General features: G+C 31.1%; 1 protein-coding gene across 1 annotated transcript in view; it reads right to left on the bottom strand.

Annotated features, from left to right (window-relative positions):
* Positions 1-12,759: 12,759 nt before the first annotated feature.
* LOC113388163 overlaps positions 12,760-26,210 on the bottom strand; it is a 20,430-nt gene continuing 6,979 nt past the window's right edge. Inside the window, exons 7-12 of the mRNA XM_026625568.1 lie at positions 18,651-18,731; positions 18,298-18,586; positions 18,114-18,228; positions 13,664-13,788; positions 13,290-13,585; positions 12,760-13,048 (exon numbers count right to left, since the gene is read on the bottom strand). Of these exons, the coding sequence (XP_026481353.1) occupies positions 12,760-13,048; positions 13,290-13,585; positions 13,664-13,788; positions 18,114-18,228; positions 18,298-18,586; positions 18,651-18,731 (1,195 nt within the window). The remainder of the gene's footprint in view (positions 13,049-13,289; positions 13,586-13,663; positions 13,789-18,113; positions 18,229-18,297; positions 18,587-18,650; positions 18,732-26,210) is intronic.

Genomic DNA, 26,210 nt, shown 5'->3' with positions numbered 1-26,210 from the left:
AATGGAGCGTCCGATTTGAATAATTCAAAAAACATTTTACTTGTATTGACAAGGTGAAGAACCGATCAGAGATTTTAACAATAAGTATAAATTTTGTTTACATTCCTATGGGTTCCGTACCAATGTTTACGCGTTAGACAGCGACGCGGCGCTTTTATATTTCGTCTTTACGCAGTTAAAGCAGTACGATTGCTTTGAAAAAAGTTTAGATCTTCCAAAATATGTCAAAATAAAGAAAACATTTTTTTTTTTTAAAAAAAAATTTTTTTTTTTTTTTCAATTTTTTTTTCTCAAAAAAAAGTTATTTTTGTCCAATTTATAGTTTCTCAACAATCTTTTTTTTTTGAAGTAATTTTTTTTCAAAAATGTTGATCGTTTTTAAAAAAAAAATTTTTTTTGTACGGGAAGTTCCAGCAATTTTGGTACGGGAAGTTCCGGCACGATGCCTTAATTGCCTTAAGACAGAATTCCACTTACAGCTAGTATACGGCAAGTTAATAATCGACTTAACTATAAATTAGCTGAAAGTGGAATTCTGTCTTAAGGCAATTAAGGCATTGTGCCTTAAGGGAAATTGCTGGTACTTCCCGAACAATTGTTTTTTTAACGATTAACATTTTTGAAAAAAATTTACTTAAAAAAAATAAGATTTTTGAGAAACTATAAATTAGACCAAAAATTACTTTTTTTGAAAAAAAAAATTAAAAAAAAAAAAAGTTTTTTTAATTTTTTTTTAAAAAAATGTTTTCTTTATTTTGACATATTTTGGAAGATCTAAACTTTTTTTCAAAGCAATCGTACTGCTTTAACTGCATAAAGGCGAAATATCAAAGCGCGTAAGCGTCGCGTCGCCGTCTAACGCGTAAACATTGGTACGGAACCCATAGGACTGTGAACCAAATTCATACTTATTGTTAAAATCTCTATAAAATATCTGATAATTTGATGTGCATAAGTCTAATGATCATTTTTGACCGCCAAATGGCATTTTTTTTTACTTTTTTCATTAGATCTCCGAAATCGCTAGACCTGCCTTTATGAAAATTTGATCGGTTCTTCACCTTGTCAATATAAGTAAAATGTTTTTTGAATTATTAAAATCGGACGCTCCGTCCTCCTAAAAACTAAGTTACCGTTTTCGGCACTTTTTGCCCCGTATCTTCGGAACGGCTAGACCTGCCTTTACCAAAAACTAATCAGCACGTCTCCTTATTAATACGAATCGAATGTATTTTGAATTATTCAAATCGGTTGATCCGTGTTCCCGAAATCGTCAACGAAAATTTGTATCCGCACATACATACACACACGTACATACATACATACATACATACACACACACACATACATCCATTTTTTCTAAGGTATGCCAAAATGTTCAGAAACCTTTGAAACGTAAAGATATATAAAAATTTTCATTTTCGATTTTTTGCGATTACTATAACTTGCCCTACGGGAAGTTAAAAATATATTAATTCATCAGTGCATTGCAATGTAAAAGCTATAGCATTCAATTTTGTTTTCTAAACATGTTAGTTATTATTTATCTATGGTTTAAAAATTAAATATTATTGAACAAGAAATAAACGTGTTGTATATTCATTAAAAACATGATTCAAAATTGCCGAAAAAAATGTTAATCAGTAACTGAGAAACGACTCGACCAATCATTGACAAAAACTAATCAGCTCGATTCTCAAATAGTACCTTTGTAATGGTTTTTGAATTTTCAAAATCGATTCACGAATTTATGTTATAACGTGGACGAAAAATTTGGCACTTTTTTGACAATTCTAAAAAAAGCAGCTAGGCCGATCGTGTGGCAAAACTAACCAGCACGAGTGTTTATCGAATTTCATTAAATTTTCTAAAAGTATTGCGCATTTCTAAGAAAACGTCGATGAAATTTTGTCTCACGTAAAAAACTTCGATAATATTTTGAAAATTAAAACGACTTGTCGTTGGGTCGAAATATTTAGTTATATTTGAGATCATGATCTCCATCGCAAAAAAAAAAAATTAACAATTAAATACGAAGAAACGATCCGACCGATCTCTTAAAACTAATCAACACGATTCCCAAATGATATCTTTCAAACAGTTTCTGAATGTTTAGAAACGATGCAGGATTTTTGACTAAAACGTGTACGAAAATTTGTACACTTTTCTGTTGATTAGAAACGGCTTAGACAATTGTTGTACAAAACTGACAGACGGTAGTCGTTATCTAGTTGTGACATCAAATGACTTTTAAATTTTCGAAATAAATTTAACCGTTTTTCAAAAATCGGCTCATATACACAATTTTTTTCTCAAATTTGGTCTCAAACGATTCAGAATGACTAGAAACGTAGTGTAAACATAAAAATTACAAGTCGAATTTTTTGTGAGAGCATATTTGATACTTTCTATTATGTTATTTTCAAGGCTGGCCAAAAAATGCTCGCACGCAGGCGGCCACATACCCAGGCACGGCCCTGTCAACTTATAATGGCATTCCAATTTGAATGCCATAGGCCTTTTATAAATTTTAACTAACAAAATTTTCCTAACTATATGTTATGTGGACTGTATATCGTTGTATTCCTTTAATGTAGTTTTTATCCGGCTCAAAGAGCCATTTTATCAATAGCTTTTCCATAAATAATTATGACTTTTATTAAAGTTTTGATATTATATTAATTTCGCCAATTAGGCGAATTTAATTCAAAATCAATACATTGTAATTCAACAATAATTTTATTAGACATGAGCATTTCTGATACACTTTTATGTTAATGTATAAAAAGTCATAGCACCCTTAATCTATAATGGAACTGATTTGTTCCAGCCGTATTTATAAGAAAAAAAAAACCACAGATTAGCGTAAGCTGAGTTTCGGAAAGGGGTGGTGAAATAGTACATTATAGCTTTACTTTAATTATGAATTAGGAATGTAAACTCTGAATTAACTGAACTGCTACAACTACTAAGTAGTTGTGTGATGACGGAGAAATGAGAAAAAAAATATAAACTCTGTACTAAAGTCTGAAGGTAACAAAGTAATAAGTGTTTTGAGTACAGGAACATATGAGAACTTCACTGGGTACGAGCGTAAATTATAGCTGAATATATGTTAGCATAAAGTTAAAATTTGTGATTCTAAAGAAAACTAATGTCTAAGAATACGAAATAAAATAAAGTGAATCAAACCTTCCTCTTCAGGTGATAAATAATTTCTATTCGATTCTAAATGCCTGTGTTTTGATAATATTGAATGGTTGGCACGCTTCTCGCATTCGCCTTCAGAGGCTGGTCGCTTGTAATGTTTACCACTTCTAATCGTTTCTTCTTCTAAATCCAGAAAATAAATAATGATCAATTGCTGCTGAATAATTAATAATGTTTAAAATTAATCATAAAATATTCAAATAATTTATGAATTAATTAGTTTTAAACTGTCATAATTTTTAATAGTAGTTATACATTTCATTTGAAAATAACTGTTATAAATGATAATTCAAACATATTCAAACCATAATTAAATTCAAAACATTTATATATATATATATATATATATATATATATATATTAATTCGGAAATATGAACAAACTTTCTTTTTTTTGCACTAATTTATTAAATAATAATTTTCACAAACGTTTCGAGACTAGGTTTGTCTCATCATCAGTGTGTTATAATTTAAAATTTAAAATATGGAAATCTAAATTAGCATTTTGTGTTAACCATTATAAGACAGGGAAGTTAAAAATAAAAAATTATCTTCGGATCTGCAAACTCATCATTTGGCTTAAATCAAAATATCCGAAAACCTGTCCAAAGATTTACCAAACAATTTTCCAAATTTTTACGGCGATTGGACGTGTGGTTTAAGATTGCATAACAATTACACACCTGCCTGTATGACACATTAATTAGAAATACACAAAGAAATTAATTAGATATTTTGTTGTTAAATATTTGTAAAGTTTTGTTAAAATGTTCCCCATCAGAAGGGACACAGTGCCATGCAATATAACTGTTGAAACCGTTGAAACAATCAGTGCAGCTAATAACATGAGCATAGCGCTATGCCCAGATTCGTCAACTGTAACCCAAAACCCGCTAACAAGCTCATTATCATCAATATGCGATGTTGTAGATAGTAAAGTAGAACCCATGGCTAAACTGTCAAAAATAATTTCAGGAAATATCACTTTACAAAAAAAATGAGTCTTTGAAGTGCTTTGAGAATTTAGTAAATGAACTCCACAAGATCGTTAAATCCAAATCAAATATACATAAAGAAATAAAGGTAAAAACAGGCAGCATAACGGCTGTAATAAAAAGATTTATTGATCTTGACAGCCAATGGATATAAGAAATAGGCCGAACTATGGAAGATACGGATGAAGTAATGGTTAATGAAGTCCGAAGTGGTAAAACAGTCCCTATAGAGGAATGTACGAGGTGTGTTCAAAAAGTACCCGGAATTACTAATAATTAAATTTCGCGGGTCTGGAGTGTCTGATTGTCAATTTTTTTTTTATTGTGTTGGTATACATGCCCCTAAAGTATGATGAGATTTTCAGCTATATTCACTGTTTACTTTGTCTGTGGTAGTCGCTAAGGTTCGACGTGTTTTTCTGAGCTCGGCGATTTTTACAATGGAAGAATTGAAAAGTCAAAGAATTTGTATTAAATTTTGCGTAAAAAATGAAATAAAGTGTTGCAAAGTGCAAAAATTCACCAGAGATGGCTCCGTGTGACTTTTTCCTATTCCCAAAGTTGAAGAGACCCATGAAAGGACGGCGGTTTTCCTCGATTGAAGAAAATCGCTGAGAGTGCTCAAGGACATATCAAAAAGTGAATATCAAGGGGCTTGGAAAATTGGAAAAAACGCTGGCATAAGTGTATTATATCTGGGGGGGACTACTTTGAAGGGGACCACATTAATGTAGACGAATAAATAAATATTTTTTTGAAAAAACGAAAATTCCGGGTACTTTTTGAACAGACCTCGTAAACAACGGAGCACAAGCGCGGCCGAAACTTACAAAATGTAACAACCAGTCAGCTTAATGAGAAAAACAATTTGCCAAGACGCCAGTCGATTATAGAAGTACGGAATGAAGAAAAAACGGGGTAAATGACTAGCATAAATATCAGCCGAGGAAACAGAAAAAAATGATGGGTACTCCATCTGTCAGAGCAGGACTCTAGTCATAAAATGATAAAAAATCATAGAATATTTTCCAAACCAAATGTTCTATTAACTCGGCCTTCAGAAAATGTTAACAATTCTCAAAGCCCATGTCGTATCAAACAAGATGTTCCAGAAGATCAAGTAAATACTACAGTAGACAAAATAAATAAAACCAGACAGGGAGACTTGGTAATAACTATTTCCAAAAACAGCACGTACAAAGGCCGAGGAAAACAAAAAATTACATCAGCTTTGAAGGGCGCCAAGAGATGTTCTATATACAGGGAGGCCTTGGAGAAAATAAAAATAAAAACATAAAGATAATGCAGCTAAACATAAATCATTGTGAGGCTACACACAACTTGCTTATGCAGACGGGAAGAAAAATGAAAATTGATATTGCCCTCTTATCAGAACCTTACAAACAACTAACTGATGTGCCATGGGAAACACCATCCCGTGGTGATAGCCGGTGACTTTAACGCATGGGGTAGTAGACAACCTAATGCAATGGGTAATGCACTTTTAGAGGTCTTTACTGCACTGGATGTGGTTTTACTAAATAGCGGTGATAAGCCAACCTTTGTCAAGGACACTGTGAAATGTAGAAATTAGCTTTCTTCGTAAAAAGTGTCATAAGAAAAGAAAGATCTCTTGGCGAGGCTATGGTCTCACAACCTAGTAGCCTAAAAACCCCTAAAACTATCAAAGATAGCAGGGCTAGGTGCTGGAAACAACTTAAAGGTCGAAGTCGAGGAAAACCCTTATAAAATAGAAATGCCTCGCTTCAAAAGCCAGCCAATTCTTTCACCAATTCGCTCTACTATTGAATAGAATAGTAGTAAATTATACTCCACCTATAACACTGCAAGAACTGATGGAAGCTTGTCATCGGGTTGGAAATAGTTTATAATGCAATCAATTATGACATCTCAGATATTGTTTTTAATGCTTATAATACATGTATAAAAGTAAGGGGTTTTCTATGAAAATGAAAACAGCAAAAATTAGTGCTTCATCCCAACGGAAGAAAACCACCAGATAAACCATAATCCTACCGTCCAGTATGCATGCTGGATATAGCGAATAAAATTTTTTAAAGATGAATTTACCAAAGAATAGATGTAGTAAATCCAGTAGTTGACTCACTCTTATAGACTAAGAGCCCGTGGGCGGATGACAGTATGTATTTTACGACACCTGAGATTTTGTGGGGACTGACTAAGCCCAAACTGGCGGACACAGCTACTGCGCAGCTGGTAAAGGTACCTTTTTTTCGACCATATCCGAACCATTTTACGACGGTTGCCGTTTCGAAAATTTGAAAATATAATATTATTACTATCGTAAAATAACAATGGCAGACGATTATCGCGCGGTTAACATGGTGGCAGACGATTTTGAAAATGCAGAAAAAAAATTTTTTTGAATGTATTTTTTGATGTCTGCCATTTACATATTTTATTCCTTATAGTATCAAAACCTTATATTCATCACGGCAGACGTGTACCTGGCGTACCAACATCAGCAGAGTTAAAAAACTCAGCTACCATCTGGCCTGATAGTATGCATAAATCTCCATGTTTTATACGGATATAAGCAATTTTTTCATAATGATAATAGAAATTAATATTTTTTAGTCTAAACATTTTTTACGCAAAATTCATAAAGATTAAAGTATACAAACGATAACAACAATTATTGTAATCATTATTCAATTTCTTTATTTATTTTAGTCTAATTTCAAAATGTTGTATAAAAATAAAGTTATACATTATTATATATATATACATATATATATATATATATATATATATATATATATATATATTCTTTATTTGTCATCATCTCGGAGCCATATCTCTCTTTTGATGATTCCTCATCATCCGCTGAATCAGATTCTATAAAATAATAAGTCATTTGTAAAATAAAAATTATTTCAAAATCCAACTAAAGATTTTTGATAAAGACGAGATTCTCCAATTACTATTAGCAAACAATTAGTATGGTTTTCGTAAAAGGCGATCAACTGTCGATGCTATAAACTTGGTAGTTAACACTGCCAATGAAGCAATTGCTGGAACCAGACGGAAGGGCGGTGCAAAGAAGTACTGTTTAGCAGCTACATTTTATATCAAAAATGCTTTCAATGCCGCGAACTGAAATTGCATTATGAATGCACTCGGTGATGAAAACGTGCCAGTATACTTCTGCAATATAGTTGCAAGCTACTTTACAGAAGAATATAGGGTCGCAAGGCTCTGTTCTAGGTCTTTTGTTGTGGAATATTATGTATGATGACCTTTGGAGACTGAAGATTCTATTATGTGTCAAAAATAATTTAGCCATAGTAGTTGTTTCCAAACAAATTGATGAGATCGTAAGTCTATTTGACATAACCTTGAAAAAAATGAATCGCTGGATAGGGGCAATAACCCTCAATTAGCATAAAAAAAGTGAAGCTGGTCTTATCACGAGTAAAAAAATAATAGAGACCATCAAGTCGAAGATAGGAAATATAGAGATCAAGTCAAAACCTCACATCTGTTACCTTAGCGTAATGCTTGATTTGCGGCTAAATTTCAATCAATAAGTACTACACATTAGTACTAAGGCGCCAGTAGTTAGAACGAGTCTTGCTCGATTGATCTAATCTAATCTTGGAGGCCCTAAACAAACCAGAAGAATATATTATCATCAGTGGTTACTTCGGTGCATACATATGGTAATTCCATATGGGCTGATACTCTCTAAAATCAGAAATCAAGGAGAATGGCATGCCAATAACAGCATTGATGATCTTCGGGCATATGTCTAATTAAATATTTCAAATTAACGCGTGAACAGAAAAAAATATGAGCACATAATACAAATAATAAATGACTGAATTGGGAAGTTTTTCTTTCTGAATGCACCAGGAGGGATTGGAAAAAATTGCTCGTGATTTACTGGGAAAATTTACATTTGGTGGCTTTTATTCTAGAATCTTATAAGAGTGAAACTGTGCTACGTCTGAATTAATAAATCGTGTTATAGGGAATCAGTGTTATAAAATACTGTGTTATGCCGAGGTTACGCATACGTATATTTATATATATATATCATTAATAATAATAACGGTTTTAAATTTGTACTGTTTCCCTATGCTATTAAAGTATATGGGCAGACCAAAGTGAAAACTTGAATTTTAATTTGATGTAATTGGTAGGTAAAGTCATTTCCTAACTGTTAGTAAAATTATGTTTATTATATAGTCTTAACTCAAAAGACTTTGCTTAGTTACCACGACACATATTTCCCGGTTATTATTGTAATTTTGCAACATCGAAAAGAGAAATGAATGAATCATAGAAATATATCCTGCCACAAAGTAAGAAAATGTCTAAAACCTAATAATGCTATTAAATCTAGTATTTAAAGTTATTCAAAGTTACATATAAGATGATAGACAACGTTGTGGAAGCAAATAAAGTAGTCAATTATTTAACGGGATTTCTAAGCCAACCCGATCTGCCAGAGTTTCCTCGGAAGTAAGCTAAATTATGGGTTCGGAAACAATGATTTTTTGAAAGATGAACCATTTTTTCGAGTACCCAAAATCCCGTCTAATACATAATTTTTTTAAAAGATTTCAATTGCCAGTTTGTTTAGTGTTTGCAATTACAATCAATTTTAGATTTTTATGAGGATTGCCTTTCACACGGGCAACTGCATGTCCGATCGATAGATTTTATATCTACGTAAGCAGTAAACAAATTTATAATTTGTGTATCCGAAAAATTTAACAAGTATTGCAAAATTATGCTTATATGAAATTGATTCTTTGTTCTATTTCTCACTATGGAAAATAATTACCAGCTAAATAATTGTTGATCAATTCGAAAAACACCAAAGTCAAAACAATAGAATACATTTTTCTCTTCTACCCCATAATAAGACTTAGTAAAAAGAAACAGCCATCGGTCAAAGTGATACAGGGTCTTATTTTTGAAAGGATTTTTATGAAATAATAGCTAAATTTTCCAATGTAAAATACAGTATTTGCAGTGCATTTTTTATATTACAGTAATTTTAAAAAATAACATTGATCTGATAGTTTACAAAAAATATTCATCAGCCGATTTGGAATAACTATTAATTTATTTTGTTTTTTGTAAAATGCTTTCCTCAATTTAATTTACTTTTTTATTCGCTATTTTTTATTATTTACACCTTTGCTAGGGTAAAGGTTTAGTTGGTCCTTTTCACCCCACCGATATGTGGGGTATAATAGAGGTTAAATAAAAACGTATGTTGTATAAAATTTAAAATTAACAACACTTCTTATAAAACACTTAAATAACGTATACTTAAAAATTATATTAAGGTCTCGTAAACTAAACATTGTTTAGAGCCAAAACAAACTGACAACCAAAAAAATACTTGTGTTATAAATTTTAAAACATTATCTCCTTGTTATGCATCTTTTACGCTCTATTTTCAAATATTGTTTATTAAAAAATCTTAACTTTATTTGTTTTAAAGTCATTAGTGGCGGACCTTTTCACCCTCGGCCTTTTAAACCTTGTCTAACTTATTTGAAACGTGCAGCCCATATAACACAAGTTCATAGTAAAATTAATTGATAGAATGTTTATTAGTAAACTTACCTCTGGCTGAAAATTCATTATCAGAACACTTTTCTGATATACTAGGACATTTTTTCAACTCTCTTTCCGAAACCAAGAGCTCTCTCCTGGACACTGGTATAGAGTGACCTGATGAAGCAAGTCTTATGGTTGAAGACTGACCATTGTATTGGAGAGAACCCACTCTTGATTGATTTCTTGGCGGTGGTGGTATGATCCTTCCACTGGCATGGCTCAGATTTTCGTTCCTTTCTTGTAACCTGCTGAAACTGCGATTGTAATCATCAGAAGATGGCTTTCGGTAAAATAGCCGTTCCCTAGATTGATCATGGTTACGGCGTTCTAGTTCCAATTCATCTTTTTGTGATTTGTAGACAGGATTGTGTTTACATTCTGAATGTTGTTGACGTTTATCATAGTACCTATCGTCATAATTTTCTTTGGCTGCCTCATTTGATTGTCGGTGGTGCATGTTATCATTTACATTTTTTTTTGTTGACATTTGCCGTTCAGGTTGATCATGCTGGTAGTTGTTGCGGACTTCCATAGATTTTCGGTTCGCGCGTGGCGCACGCTGATCAGGCTCCTCAATTGGATTTGGACGGTAGCTTGGTGCAGGTTTGTAATTTTCCGCTGATCTAATTCGCGAAGCTTAAAGTAGAAAAAAAATAAGCCAACATTCTAAATACAATTTATTCATAAGATGGATTTACCATTTTCCGAGTTATATGTATTCCGTCGATCTGATTGTCTAAAACAAAACAAACTAAATTATTTTTAATTTTTGCGGAGGTATAACTAAAGTGTGGACTGAACTAGGTGTTAGTGGCATTTTTTTCTGAAGGTAATCAATAAATATTTTTGAGTTTCTGTTGGAAAAGTTATAGTAATCTCAGAAAACTTAAAAAAGGCAAATTTTAACGTATCTTTACGTTTCGAAGGTTTCTGAATATTTTAGCATAGGTTACCAAGAATGGATGTTTATGTGTATGTATGTATAACTGGGCATTCGATTAGATTTATTCAAAAGACACTCGATTTGTCTGCCGATTTATCTGTCTACCTGCATACTAGACTTGCCTACTAGTCGATCTGGCTACCAGTCTTTCTGGCTACCAAATGACATGCCTATTAACTAACATTCTACCTGTCAACCTGTCTACCTGTCAACTTGTCTACCTGTCACCTGTCTATCTGTCATTTAGACCTTTGTGCGTTAACTTGGGCTGCTTTTAGTCCCATGATATTTTATTTTTGTAAATTTGAAGCTGTTTCTCGTACTCAGGACATAATTTCCAAGTCACCTTGTGGCCTGTCTCCTTGCGTTTATTTCTTACGCAGTTTACGCATTTTGCGTCTTGCTCTTTGGAGCAGTCACTCGTGGTGTGTTCACTGCTGCCACAATTGTCACAAACAGGTTTCTCGATTCTGCATACACTCGCTATGTGTCCATATGCATGGCACTTATAGCAACGAGGAATTTTTACATACTCGCTGAGCCTGTATGTACGCCAGTCCATGTAGACTCTGCCCTCGTTGAGTAGTCTACTGGCGTGCTTTTCGGGTAATTGGATTACCCAGTTGTTTTTACCAAATTTTGTTCTGAATTTGGTTACCACTTTGCACTCCTTTCTTAGAAGCTCTGCCTCTGCTTCCTCTAAGTGTACAAAGTTTTTCAGAATTAGACAGTCCAGGAAGTTTTCTTCCTGGCAGTCTTCTTCTACATCATACATAATTATTTGTGGTTGTAGCTTTTTGGGCTCTTCCACAACTAATTTTCGCGCACTCAAATTTGCTCTCTTAATTATTTCTATGTCTCGCTTAGTTTGAACCTCTAAGACAACTCCTTTGTTTCAATATTCATACATGTATATAAATCAATAATAATTTTTCGATTTTTATCCTATAACTCCGGAACTGCTAAACCTGCAATCGCAGAAACGTTATCAACTGCTCATTTTGTCAACACCAGTAAAATATATTTTGAATGTCTTTTCAATCAATCCAATCGAATGTTTAGTTCCGATAAACGTGTTCTACAAACCACTTATATTTACTAGAAATTTGTTAATTTTTTTTAAAAATTCTAAAATGTTTGAAATTTTTATGTTTTTGGTAAGTTCGAATTTTTTTAGAATTTTTGAAAAAAAAACATTTTTTTAACTTCTTGAGAATTTGGAATTTTCTGAAAATATTTTATTTTTTTTTAAATTCTCGAATTACTTTAATCGTTTTATCCGTTTTCCCAAAATCGTCGACGGAAATTAGTATCCGCGCATACACATCTATGAAAAGAAAAAGAGAGAATGGACTTCGCTCATTTAAAAGATAAGTATAACTTCAGTGCAAGAATGATAGCATTCTGGATCCTCCTGAAAGCCTCCCCCACGAAGTAATGCCCAACGGCGGTTTAAGTGTGAACTAGAGGCAAGGGCAAAATGGAGGTTTTAGTCGGTTTTAAACCCAGAATCAGTATTGAGTCCGACATACCCAGATAAAAGACCAGTCTGGGATGCATAAAGGCATTTACTTCGATATACAAAAAATACACATACATATATTTTTCTAAGGCCTGCCAAAATGTTCAGAAACCTTTGAGTCGTAAATATATATAAATATAAATTTTCATTTTCAATTTTTGATTTATTGATTATTATTATATGATGATTATTATTATAACTTACCTTACGAGAAATTAAAAATGTATCATTCAAAAGAAGCAAGCTTTTGAGTGCATCCTCATACATGGATATGTTAAATTCAGCAGTTAATCATTATGACAAAAGTAAAAAATAATTTTAAGTTGAAAAATTTTCAACGTAATGAATGAAAATAAACATATAATTTTGAAATTCAAAATTTTGAATTCTTTTACGTGAGCATAAAAAAATGTTGATTAGTAAAAATATTGACGAATACATTTTACTTTTTTACTAAAAATAAAATTCTTACCCGTCGCAGCGACCTCCTGAATGCCTTGCCGACAACGACCTGACAGCAACCAAATCTTCCTCATCTCTAGCAAGTGCTTTCGCTCTTCGATTTTCAATAAATTTTAATTTTTCATTGGTAAAAAAGTGAGGATTTCGTTCATTAAAGCTTTCGCTCAGAACATTGTCATAACGTGATGATGCATAGTGCGTCCAGATATCGTCAGAATCATCATCTTCGGAGTATTTTCTTCTTCTGGTAACGTTTTGGTTCATTTGAGAGGTTTCCTTTACTTGTTTGTATGGTCTGAAACAATGGTTAAATTAGAGGTTTTAAAACAATTGGGATTTCAAAAAGTAGAATGATTTTTGTAAAAAAATCTAGTTCAGATTCTAAGATTTATCAAAAAACTCTGCTCATTGTTAACAGTGCTCTAAATCTAAACTAATATTAACAGATCGCAGAATGAATAATTAAACAAAAACGTTTTCCAAAATGATGAAGTATTCCGCATTTCCAAAAATTTCAACTGCGAAAGAATAATTACCTTTCATAACAACTATTTCTTCCATTTTCCTGGTTCACTCTATTATGCTTCTGCCTATAACAATCTTCCTTCTTCACAGGTGGCGATTTTGGTTTATAAATCTCAGCAGCAGCTGCCAATGATGACTTTGGGCTTCTCGGACTGTCGTACGTTTTAAAATTTGGAGACTCCTTGCCACTACGGGGAACTTTCGATGGAGGACTTCTGGAATGAGACTTTCTAGAAGTGGAAAAACTGTGCGACTTTGGAGTCATTTGATTGTGGTGGTGAGGGTTATTTTGACGTTCTTCGTAAACCTGAAAAATATTATTTTTGAAAACATTATTTTTAAATATACATGTTTTCATGTATATATACTTATATGTAGGGCTCACCGTTCTTCCTTGATTCGACGGTGAAATATTCAAAATATTTTCATGCTGACGTTTGTAGTCCATAAAGTATTCAAAGTCGTCATCGTATTGTGTGCAATCTTTACACAATTTTGCAGGAGATCTGCCTTAAAATTAAGTTACATACTTAATAACATTTGAATTAGAAGTGCCGAATGGGATGATTTTAGTATTCTTTATTTTTTGTATTACTCTTAACAATTATAATATTTTAACATAAGTATAGGCCACTCAGAAAGGGACCTTTTGTAAAAGAACATACTACAGTATCAGCTTTTACATGCTTAACACTTGGATCTGATTGAAACCCATTTCTTTCCATTTGTGCTTCAAGCTTACTGCTATCATGTGTAACCCTATATCTTTCTAGATTACGGTCACGTCTGTTAGTATACATATTTTGGTAGCTAAAACTAGCGACAATTTGAAATAAGCCTTGAATATTGTTATATATTTAGAAAGATTTAAATGCGATTATCATTTAGGTAGTCAGCTTCAATACTATTTTCTCATTGATTATTTTTCTATTAAACAGTTTTAACAACCATATAAAAGGGTAACAATTTAAATTTTAAACTAGGAATAAAATAAAGGCAGTTATCTTATCTGCAGGTTGTAGATCAATGTTGCGGAGACAAGTGAGTTCATATGGTTTTCGAGGTGGCTCTTGTACCTGCCTGAATGAGTCTTTTTAGATCATCCAATTTACTTTGAAGCATTTTGAAAGTTTTAAGACATTGATCTTAATATCTGATTGTCATAGTTTAGTTTGTGATATGCCAGATTGGCTTAAACGGCTTTGTACAAGTAAATTTTGTTGTGTCAGTCAAGTTTTGATTTCGGCTCGAGGTGGCAATGATATCTTCTCATGTCTTGTCAAGCGGTCGAGTGTTTTGCTTGATGTGCTCTTATTAAGTTAGCGTCTTGACAAAATCTAAAGGAAAATATTGGATCATATCTCTTCTAACAAAAAGTATTTTGCTCTTCGGGGTATGATTTTATATTAAGTATAGATCATACGATAACACATCCTTGATCTTGTTTAGGCTTTAGATTTGTTTGAATTTGAAAATATTCCCTTGTTTATGGTAAAATTCAAGCATAATTTGACGACTAAATAATTAACATTTTACTCCTCAAATAAACGCTTTTAAAATTTACGTTTTATACAAATTTGAGAATTTAGATGAAATATTAAGCAAGAAAGTAATAACAGGAGAGTAACAAAGTTGCTAAATATTGCCCGACTCACCTTTTTATTGCTAAATTATACGATAAAAACCACGCATCATTGATAAAACAATGAACAACATTATTTTAAATAGTTACTTAATTATAATCCAATACATTTTGAATAAAAAATCTCTCTGCATAGATAGCTGTAATAAAATATCAGACTTAGGAGTTTGACTCTGTTGTCTTTTACAGATCGTATAGCTGACATTTGTAATAGAACACATAATTCTTTAGGAAAGATATTAAGAAGCTGTAAAGAATTTAATTCAAATAATGCACTACTTTGCATGTACTATGCAAATGTACGTTCCAAGTTAGAATATAGATCGATCATTTAGTATCCTCATCAGATCAACAACTCCGATGCGAAAGAGAAAGTTCAATGTAAATTTCTAAAGTATCTTTATTATAAAATACACAAAATTTTACCCTTGTTAAATGAATTCGGTATATTTCTTGACACACATCAATTTATCCGTACTATGCAATAATAAGTATAGTAATCGCAAAAAAAATCGAAAATGAAAATGTTTATTAACATTCCGTATGGCAAGTTATAGTAATCGCAAAAAAATCGATTAGTGCGGCGCATGGCATCGTGCCTTAAGGCAAATTGCTGGAACTTCACGTACCAAAAAATATTTTTTTTAAAAAGATTAACATTTGAAAAAAATTTACTTCGAACAAATTAGATTTTTGAAAAACTATAAATTTGACAAAAAATTACTTTTTTTAAAAAAAAAATTTTTGACATATTTTGGAAATTCTGAACTTGTTTTCAAAGCAATCGTACTGCTTTAACTGCATAGAGACGAAATGTCAAAGCGCGTAGCCGTCTAACGGATAAACAGAAAGTAATTCTTTGTAAAATTTATATTTTCTCAAAAATATAATTTTTTCGATGTAAAATTTTTTCAAAAATGTTATTCGTTTTTAAAAAAGAAATAATTTTTGGAACTGGAAGTTCCAGCAATTTGCCTTAAGGCACGATGCCATGCGCCCCACTAGTATATCTTTACGTTTTTGAGGTTTCTGAACATTTTGGCATACCTTATAATAAATTGATGTACGTGTGTGTTTATGTGTGTATGTGTGTATGTTTGTATGTGTGTGTGTGTGCGGATATAAATTTTCGTCGACGATTTCGGGAACACGGTTCAAACGATTTCAATTATTTAAAAAACATTTGATTGCTGTTGATAAGGAGACAAACAGTAACTCAGTTTTTAAGAGAACTCAGCGTCTGATTTTATTAATTCAAAAAATATTTTACTTGTATTGAAAAGATGAAGCTCTTTCTTAAATTTTCATGAAGGCAGGTTTAGCGGTTTCGGAGATCTAATGAAAAAAGTGAAAAAAAGACATTTGGCGATCAAAAATGATCATTAAACATATACACATCAAATTATCAGATATTTTATAGAGATTTTAATAATATGTACACATTTTGTGTAATTTTTTTAGGTTTCGTACCAAGATTTTTAATTTTAAAATTCACGTATATGGTTCAAACAAATGCCCTCGATATTTTCGACAGTATGGAATAACCAATTTGAATAATTTAAAAAACATTCGATTCGTATTGATAATGAAACGTGCTGATTAGTTTTTGGCGGAGACAGGTCTAGCCGCTCCGAAGATAAGGCGAAAAAAGTGCCAAAACTCAGTTTTTAAGAGAACGAGCGTCCGATTTTAATAATTCAAAAAACATTTTACTTGTATTGATAAGATGAAGAACTGAATAGATTTTTGGGAAGGCAGGTTCAGCGGTTATGGGCAATAAAAATAAGTTAAAAAAATATCATTTGGCGGTCAAAAATGTTTATTGGACATATGTACATCAAATTATCAGATATTTCATTTTAATTTAAATTTTTATATACGGTACGGGAAGTTCCAGCAATTTACCTTAAGGCACGATGCCATGCGCACCACTAGTTTAAACTTTGCACTAATGCTATAGACCAGGGGTCGGCAACCTGATTGCCGTTAAGAGCGCAAAACTAAATCTGAAAATTACCGAGGGCGCATCGGTATGAAAAAAAAAAATTTTTCATAACTTTATTCTCTTAGTATAGTATAATATATACATCACGAACATTCAGTACATCGATAAAAAAAGAGTATTATCTAATAATACCTAATTATATACATATAATTTAGTGTGAAACTTGTGTGAAATATTTCATATTTGAAAACAAAGACTCGCAATTGTATGTTGTTGCACAATATGAGAAAATTTTTAGCGCACATTTCCTTAAAATAGGATACTTATTTTCATCGACTCAATTCCAAAACATTTTAATATTACTATGTGCTTTTAAAATAATATCATTTTGCAAGTTTATTATTTCTAACTCCACGTCTTCGATATTACTAATTTCGAAATACACTGAAACACTTTGCAGAAGATCATCTTCGGCAACTTTATATAAAATAAAGGGTTTATAAAAAAAATCCTAGAACGGGTTCTAGTGCTGCGAAATCTTGAAATCTTGAACAAAACTCTTCTGCCAATTTGTCTATAACTTCTAAATATGATGTAGTAGTAAAATTTTCTATATTTATTTTTAGACTTTCAACAATATGCCTTATATTTGGAAAATGTGAAATTGATTTGCGCTAAGGTTATCATACATTTACATTAACCGAGGGCGCATCTAAAGTTGATCGGGGGCGCTATGGCGCCCGCGGGCGCCGCGTTGCCGACCTCTGCTATAGACTATCCTCTAATTCTTGACCAACTATCATTTAATGTTCTTATGCTATTTTCGCGTTTACAATTATTTTTCAATTATCCTACTCGTAAATCTATTTATCTCTTAAATTCGCCTATTCTACTTGTGTCCTCTAACTTTAACTAAATTAATAATGACATCGATATACATAAGACTTCACTTCATCAATTAATCTCTAATAGCTCAAGTTTACCATTTTATTTCTTTTCCATTATTTTTTTTTTATTTTTCTTATTCTATGTAATTATATAATATTGTTACATTCTGTATTATATAATTTTGTTTTATGAAGTGCATTATATATTAGACTATATATTGTAATTTATCCATATCATATGTTTAATAATTGTATTTTTAAGTCCTTTCAGAACTATGCCGTGAGCTATATGTTTAACAAAATTTAAAAATGTTATAAAACTTCACTTAAAAAATTAAATTTTATAATGCAAAAAAATTACCTCTGGTTTCATTGTCGTTTCTCGGACTTTGGGCATAGACTGCTCCTTCACTCACTTTCCTATTATGATAACTTGCTATTGAACTTGCAATACGGGAAAATTCTTCACTATAATCCTACAAAAAAACTGAGTAGACTTCATAAAATTCACCAACAAATTATTTGTTACATCTCTTTTTATTGACCTTTCCAACTCTATCCATACGCTTCTCCCTCTCCCTAGTGTTTCCTGATTTCCTGCCATCATCAGATCGATTTTTCTGCACCTCTTTCTTTAAGTTCTGATGCCGGAGTTGCGCATATCTTGCCAACTCTTCATCATCTTCTAACTGTTTGTCCCTCCTTTGCTCACTCGGATTTTCTACTCGGGTATGATTGATATTTCTACCAGAGCCCCCACATTGTCTGTTATTTCTTGCAGTGATAACGGATTCTTTGCTTGAACGTCCACCGGCGGAAGTTCTAGAGAACCATCTAAAGAAAGCAAAATATTTTGATGAAAAGTGGGTAGATTTAGAGAGTTATACAAAACTTTCACCTTGCGTTTGAAACGCAACCGTCTTCGTTATCGGAGAAATCAGTAACGCTGCCAACTGATATTGCTGGTGTATTGGTTCTCCTGTAATATTAAATTTATCATTACATGCATAATAAAAAAACATGTTATAAGCGATAACTTCCATTTCATTAGAAAATTTATTCTGACACCTCAAATCTTTATAGGATTATTACAGCAAAAATGTGATGAGATGTGTCCGATAAAACTGTTAAAAGATCAAGGTAAAAACTCTAAGCAACAATGCAGTCTTCACAAAAAAATATGATGACAGACGAGCAAACAAATTAAGATTAACTGATACGGACTTTGAAAAAAGAAACTCTAGCAAAGAGAAAACGTTAACTTGACTCGATAAAGACAAATTGACCAATTAACTTGACCAATTTTGCTGACGAACAAAAGCGATTTAAAATTATGAAATAAAACTCTTAGCCAGCTCAATTTACGCAATCAAGGTTACTATAATTCATAATAAGCTGTAACTTGTCAAAATTATTTAAAATACATCTATAAAAGAAATCTCAAAAATCCTCATCGATCCGATGCGAGCTAAAAAAATGACACGAGGTAAAAGGTAAAAAAAATTACCCTTTTGCAATGTTTAGCTAAACGATCAGTCTTATTGCGAAATTACTTGAGACAATATTGTAGTGCATATAATTATCTACAAAATTTTATTTGCTCAAAGCTATCGTTTTAAAGGATACTTTGAAAAGCACATTTAAGCGCCACCTACGAGGTAGTATGCTTAGCTCGTTTCTTTCACGTGTTTTTTTCAATAGGCCTCTTTCACGGGTCTGTTGTGATTTTGTTTGTTTTGGAACACTTGCAGAATTGAATTTGGGTTGGTAAAAATAACAGCGGTTATTATAAAAAAGCAACTAAATTTATTAATGGAAGTCATAATTTTTAAATATTTCTACGTCCTTTTCGTATTGTTTTTCTTGATCTACAAATCATGTTTTATGCAAATCAGACGAACTTAATTACATGAAGTTCTTACTTAATTACATGACCGTTACAAGTCGTTCGATATACTGTTCGAGTATATCGAACGACTTGTAACGGATAACACATCATGCTAATTTAAGTTTCCATATTTTAAATTTTAAATTATGACACACTGATGATGAAACAAACCTAGTCTCGAAACCTTTGTGAAAATTATTATTTAATAAATTAGTGCAAAAAAGAGTGTTGTTTGTTCATATTTCCAAATTAATATCTATTTATCCACACAGAATATATATATATATATATATATATGTTGAAAATGTTTAAATTTGATGTTGAAATGTATGATTGATTTCTTGGAGGGCGTAACATCAAGTAAAAAAAAAAGAGTGAAGTAAAGATTTTTTTCAAAACATCTTTATTTTTCCATACGTTTCGACGTAAAATTCTACGTCATCTTCAGTGGTTCTACAATTTAAAAAACAAAAAGTAACGTTACAATTTGAATATACATAAGCAATAGTAAAAAGAAAAGTTTTAACTAAAGAGAATTGCAAAAAACATTACTTACTTGAATTATTTATATTATCACTAACACATATTAATATAACTTGTAAAAATTAATAATTATAGACAAGCACTAACTGTCAGTAATTTCTTTTTTTTTAAAAAAAGAATAAAAGATAAAAAGTGATTACTAAATAAAATATTATACGTAATACACTTTCATCCGAGGCCAGTGCCAAACAGAATAATATGTTTGTAAGTGTTCGAGATGTGAAGTAAAAATTTTAGAAAAAACACAAACACATGTGCTGGTTTTTGACCGAACGTCTTGGCGCGCTAAGCAAGTGTGCGTGATAGTGTTGTGCAACCGTGGTGTTAGGTATTCGATATGAATTGGGAAACATTATTTAGAACAAATTGGTAATTTTCGCAAATGAAGCTAGTGTCTGTGCGTTTATTTAAACAATTATTTCTATTCAAGAAAATATAGGCCGATTCTGAAAAGCGCCTTTGTGAGACTTTCGATTCGTGATGAAGAACCTTTGCGTCATAAAAATTGAAAGTATGGTTATTTAGTTTTAAATGTTCTGTGATCATTGTTTGCCCTTGATTTTTGTTTTTTGAATTATTATCGTGTTATTTCAAACGTTTGATAAGGTTCTGTCCTGTTTCGCCAATATAGGTGGAATCACAGTCATTGCAAGATATTTTATAGACCACATTGGATACTCGTTCTAAACTAGTGCGCGGTTTTAAATTTGAGAAGAGGGAGTTGAGAGTTAAATCGATGTTGCATACTAAACGGAGATTTGCGTTATAAAAAAGTTTTTTCCACATCGGATAAAGTTCTTTGATGTAAGGAAGGCAAATGGTACCTTCAAAATTATTGTCTTTTGTGGAAATTAAACTTAGGTTGGGGTTAGTTATTTTATTTTTTAAAAATCCTGGAAAGTTTTTTTGAGTTCGAATCGATATTATTCTGTTTGGCACTGGCCTCGGATGAAAGTGTATTACGTATAATATTTTATTTAGTAATCACTTTTTATCTTTTATTCTTTTTATTAAAAAAAAGAAATTACTGACAGTTAGTGCTTGTCTATAATTAATAATTTTTACAAGTTATATTAATATGTGTTAGTGATAATATAAATAATTCAAGTAAGTAATGTTTTTTGCAATTCTCTTTAGTTAAAACTTTTCTTTTTACTATTGCTTATGTATATTCAAATTGTAACGTTACTTTTTGTTTTTTAAATTGTAGAACCACTGAAGATGACGTAGAATTTTACGTCGAAACGTATGGAAAAATAAAGATGTTTTGAAAAAAATCTTTACTTCACTCTCTTTTTTTTACTTGATGTTACGCCCTCCAAGAAATCAATCATATATATATATATATATATATATATATAAATGTATATATATATATATATATATATATATATATATATATTATATATATATATGATAAAAAATTGTTTCTTGGGCATCCATCCAATAATTAAAAAAACAGTTTTAATGCGAAATGTTTTACTTAAGAGAACATACGTTTCGGGTCCAGATCTGACCCATCTTCAGTGCATACAAATAAATTTTAGAAAAATATAACACAAAGAACAACACAAAAATGCAACGAAAAAATAAGTATGAAATAAAAAATTGAAAAAACATCAAGTTATGAAAATTTTTGAAAATTGTAAAAACTAAAATAAATAATATGTTTTAATGTAAAAAAGCTTATTACAAAAACACATCTTGTTAGTTTGGAGACAGAGTTACGTATGTGAGAGTTCACATACGTAACTCTGTCTCCAAACTAACAAGATGTGTTTTTGTAATAAGCTTTTTTACAATAAAACATATTATTATTTTAGTTTTTACAATTTTCAAAATTTTCATAACTTGATGTTTTTTCAATTTTTTATTTCATACTTATTTTTTCGTTGCTTTTTGTGTTGTTCTTTGTGTTATATTTTTTAAAATTTATTTGTATGCACTGAAGATGGGTCAAATCTGGACCCGAAAACGTATGTTCTCTTAATTAAAACATTTCGCATTAAAACTGTTTTTTTAATTATTGGATGGATGCCCAAGAAACAATTTTTTATCATATTATTTCACCATCTGAAGAAAAACCTCTCGCTTTATATATATATATATATATATATATATATATATATATATATATATATACGAGTATATATATATATACGAGGGGCATGTAAAAAATAAGGTTCCCAACGCTGTATACTCGCCGCGCGAGATACTAGGGGAAATCCGAAAAACACCATTTTCATTGTTGATCCTTGCCACTCTATTCCAACTACCTGGAAGATCTTTGCAAAGCTTAGTGCGCAATCGCCGTCACCGCCAGGTATAAAATCCGTTCAGTCATTCAATTTTTAAATGCGAAGAAGCTTACACCTATTGAAATTCATAGACAGTTGGAAGAAGTTTATGGCAAAACTTGCATCAGCGTCCATCACGTCCTCAAACGGTACAGGGAGTTCTCCGAAGGACGCACAGACGTTCACGACGAGCAAAGGAGCGGGAGGCCATCGAGTTTTGGGACCGAAAATGTGTCTTGCTTACAAAGTTAATGCTTAAAGGGTCCACTATAAATTCGGACAAGTACTTCGAGACACTAACAAAACTCAGAACAGCCATCCAAAATCGCCGGAGAAGAAGACCGACCAAGGGCGTGGCGGCGGAGTTCTTCGAAGCGGGTTTTCAGAAGTGGAAAATTCCTCAGAAAAAATACATTGAAAGATCTGGCGACTATGTAGAAAAATAGTTTGAAATACAAGCTTTTTGTTGGTATACATATTTATTGCAATAAAAAATGCCTCAACCTGAAAAAAATGTAGGAACCTTATTTTTTACATGACCCTCGTATATATATAATTATATATATATATATATATATATATATATATTTTTGAATAGTCTTGAATTTGATGTTGATATATATGTATATATATCTACATATATATATATGTATATATATATGTATATATTTTTATTGATGTTACGCCCGATTATTAAACTCAAATTAAACATATATATATATATATATATATATATATATATATATATATATATATATATATATTCAATAGATAAGTCCTGGATTTTTTCAATATATTGATTGTTTCTTTTCCGAACAGTAAATCCAATAATAAAAACCAATTTGTTTTTTGAAAATGTTTAATAACGACGTTTCGGAGCTAGATACGTTCCATCTTCAGGTTTATCTGCAAAGACAATGTTTTTTTAAAAACTATTGAATAACATTAATTAATGGTTATTGCAGATTATTTAGAAATATAAAGGAATGGATTATGTACCAGCGTAAAGAATAGAGAAAAGTAACTAAAAAAGGTTTTTATATAAATTTGAGAAGCAAAAATTATTTACCTGTAATAATTTATATATCCATATCACCAATATTCACTCTTTATAATACTCTATCATTATAACACTCATTAATTAATTTTAGTCAATAGTTTTTAAAAAATATTGTCTTTGACAGAATAAACCTGATGATGGAATGTATCTAGTTCCGAAACGTCGTTATTAAACATCTTCAACAAATTGAATTTGAAGACCTTCAACCAGTTTACAAATAACACACTATCCATTTGTGATTCTTTAAAATTAGTATTTTGTGAAAATATTGTGTAATTTCAAGTTAATGTTTATAATACATAGAGTAGTGCATTAGCATATCCTAATACCATGGATTATTAAAATTTTCCAATTTAACACTAAGATCAACTAATTGTAAGTACTATTTACTATTTTATTTTTTCTTTTCATTCCAATTCAATTGTTTTAGTTTTTAATTTTATTTTTAGTTTAGTTTAGTTTAGAATGAAGGCTAGGATTATAGCCGAAACGTATGGATTTAAAATAAATTTTTGAAAGAAATTCATGTTTTTATTGATGTTATGCCCGATATTAGACTTTGTAATATATATATATATATATTATATTTATATAATTTTGAATATTCTTGAATTTGATGTTGATATATATGTTTAATTTGAGTTTAATATTCGGGCGTAACATCAATAAAAATAGTATGAGTTTTTTTAAAAATTTTATTTATTTAAAATCCATACGTTTCGGCTAGCATCTTAGCCATCATTCAGTGGTAATCAAGTTAACTATAAAAATTGGAACTAAATAAATTATATGAAAGGAAATTTCATGGAAAAACAATAATAATAATAATAGTAATAAAACACTTACAATTTGTATCCTAATATAGCATATGAAACCATTATTAATCCATGGTATGAGTATGTGCACATTGATAAGATATGTATTTTTTAACACAAACATCACAAATGGTAAAACACACTAATAATCATGATAACTTGACAAGTTGTCGAAACTATGTATTTACTCTTCGGAGTTTAGGATAGAAATGTCACAACTTTCTCAAAGTAGTTTTTAGCATGTGTTGATATTTTTGGAAAATTTAAAAGGCGATGGGATTTTGTTATTTTTTAAGGAATTTTGACACGCTATTAAGAAACCACGTGTTCGTTTCGATAAGGGCCGTATTGTCATTGCGTTTATTTATGACTCTGTCGTTATGTAATTGTAAAAACAACCCCTCAGCGAATCTTCTTTTAATTGTATTCTCTTCAAAATGTAAAATTTTAGGGTTAAAAAAATCGATATTGTGATTTAAATTTTTAATATGCTCAGTTAACATTGTTTTAAATTGTTTGGGATTTTTGAATTATTTTGTGTTGATTAAGGCGTTTACTCAGGTTTTGGCTAGTTTCTCCAATATAAAAGAGTTCGCAATTAGAGCAATTAATTTGATATACTAAATTCCTGAGCCGGTCAAATTGAACTTAGATTTCATTTGTGTAAAAATTGAACTAAGGGTTGCATCACAATACACACCAACAGAATGCCACACTGTTGAAATAATTTTTTCCACGAGAAATATAAATCTTTTACGTACGGTAGGCAAATGACACCAGTATATGATTCTAAGTCTAAACGGTTTTTATGGTCTGTGAGGTCTTTTTGTTTGTTAAGAATGTAACTGCGTCTGTTATTTATGACAGAGTTGATTATGTTCGTAGGATATGAGTTGTTTTTCAGTGTGTTTATAACCAGGTCAATGTTCGTGTCCCAGAAGTTTTTGTCAGATAGTAATATGGCGTGGTCTGTTAAATTTATTATTGTCGCTATTTTCATTTTAAGAGGGTGGTATGAGTGGTAATTTATGTATCGTCCGGAGCTAGTTGGTTTCTGGTACCAGTTAGTAATTAGTCGGTGGTCATTTGTACGTATTAGTCTGATGTCTAGAAAACTAATCGAATTCACTGTCTCTAATTCTACGGTAAACTGTAGTTTTTTATTAAAATGTTAAAATTATCAGTAAATATTTAATGTCTTCTTCCGGAATACAAGTAATGATATCGTCTACATATCGGTAATAAAAGATTTGTTTGTTATAATTATTAAAAATTTTGTTTTCTACTAATTGTAAGGAAATTTCTACTAAAGACGGAGATGCGGGAGATCCCATTGGGGTGCCAAAAATTTGGTAATAAAATGATCCATTAAATTCAAAATAGGTGTTAGAGACAATGAATTTGATGATTTCTCTAAACCAATGTAAAGATAATGTGGTGTGAAGGCTAATTTCACTCCATCTGCTGGTGATGGCGTCTAGTATTAAGTCTAGTGGGACATTTGTAAATAGGGATATAACGTCTAGGCTAATTAGTTTATAATTATTGGGAATGGAAATATTATTAAGAAGTTTGACAAGCTCGAAGGAATTTTTAATGTAATATGGGGACTGTTTTGTTATTATGTTAAGATATTACTAATGTACTTGGATAATTTGTATAGTGGAGAATTTATGTCTGAAACAATCGGTCTATAAGGTAGGTTTGTTTTGTGTATTTTAGGAAGGCCGTATAATCTTGGAAAGTATGGTGAAATTTTTTAAGTTGTAGCTGTATCTTTTGTGATTTGTTTATTAGTAACTAATTTGTCTAGAAGTATGACAGGAGCGGTTAATGTGTTCGGTTGGGTCGTTTG

This window comes from Ctenocephalides felis, unplaced genomic scaffold (genome assembly GCF_003426905.1).
Source record: "Ctenocephalides felis isolate EL2017-DRISC unplaced genomic scaffold, ASM342690v1 CF-g0.4_SCAFFOLD_00845, whole genome shotgun sequence".
NCBI lineage: Eukaryota > Metazoa > Arthropoda > Insecta > Siphonaptera > Pulicidae > Ctenocephalides > Ctenocephalides felis.
The sequence above is the reverse complement of the archived record's forward strand: the minus strand, read 5'-3'. Positions and strand labels throughout refer to the sequence as shown.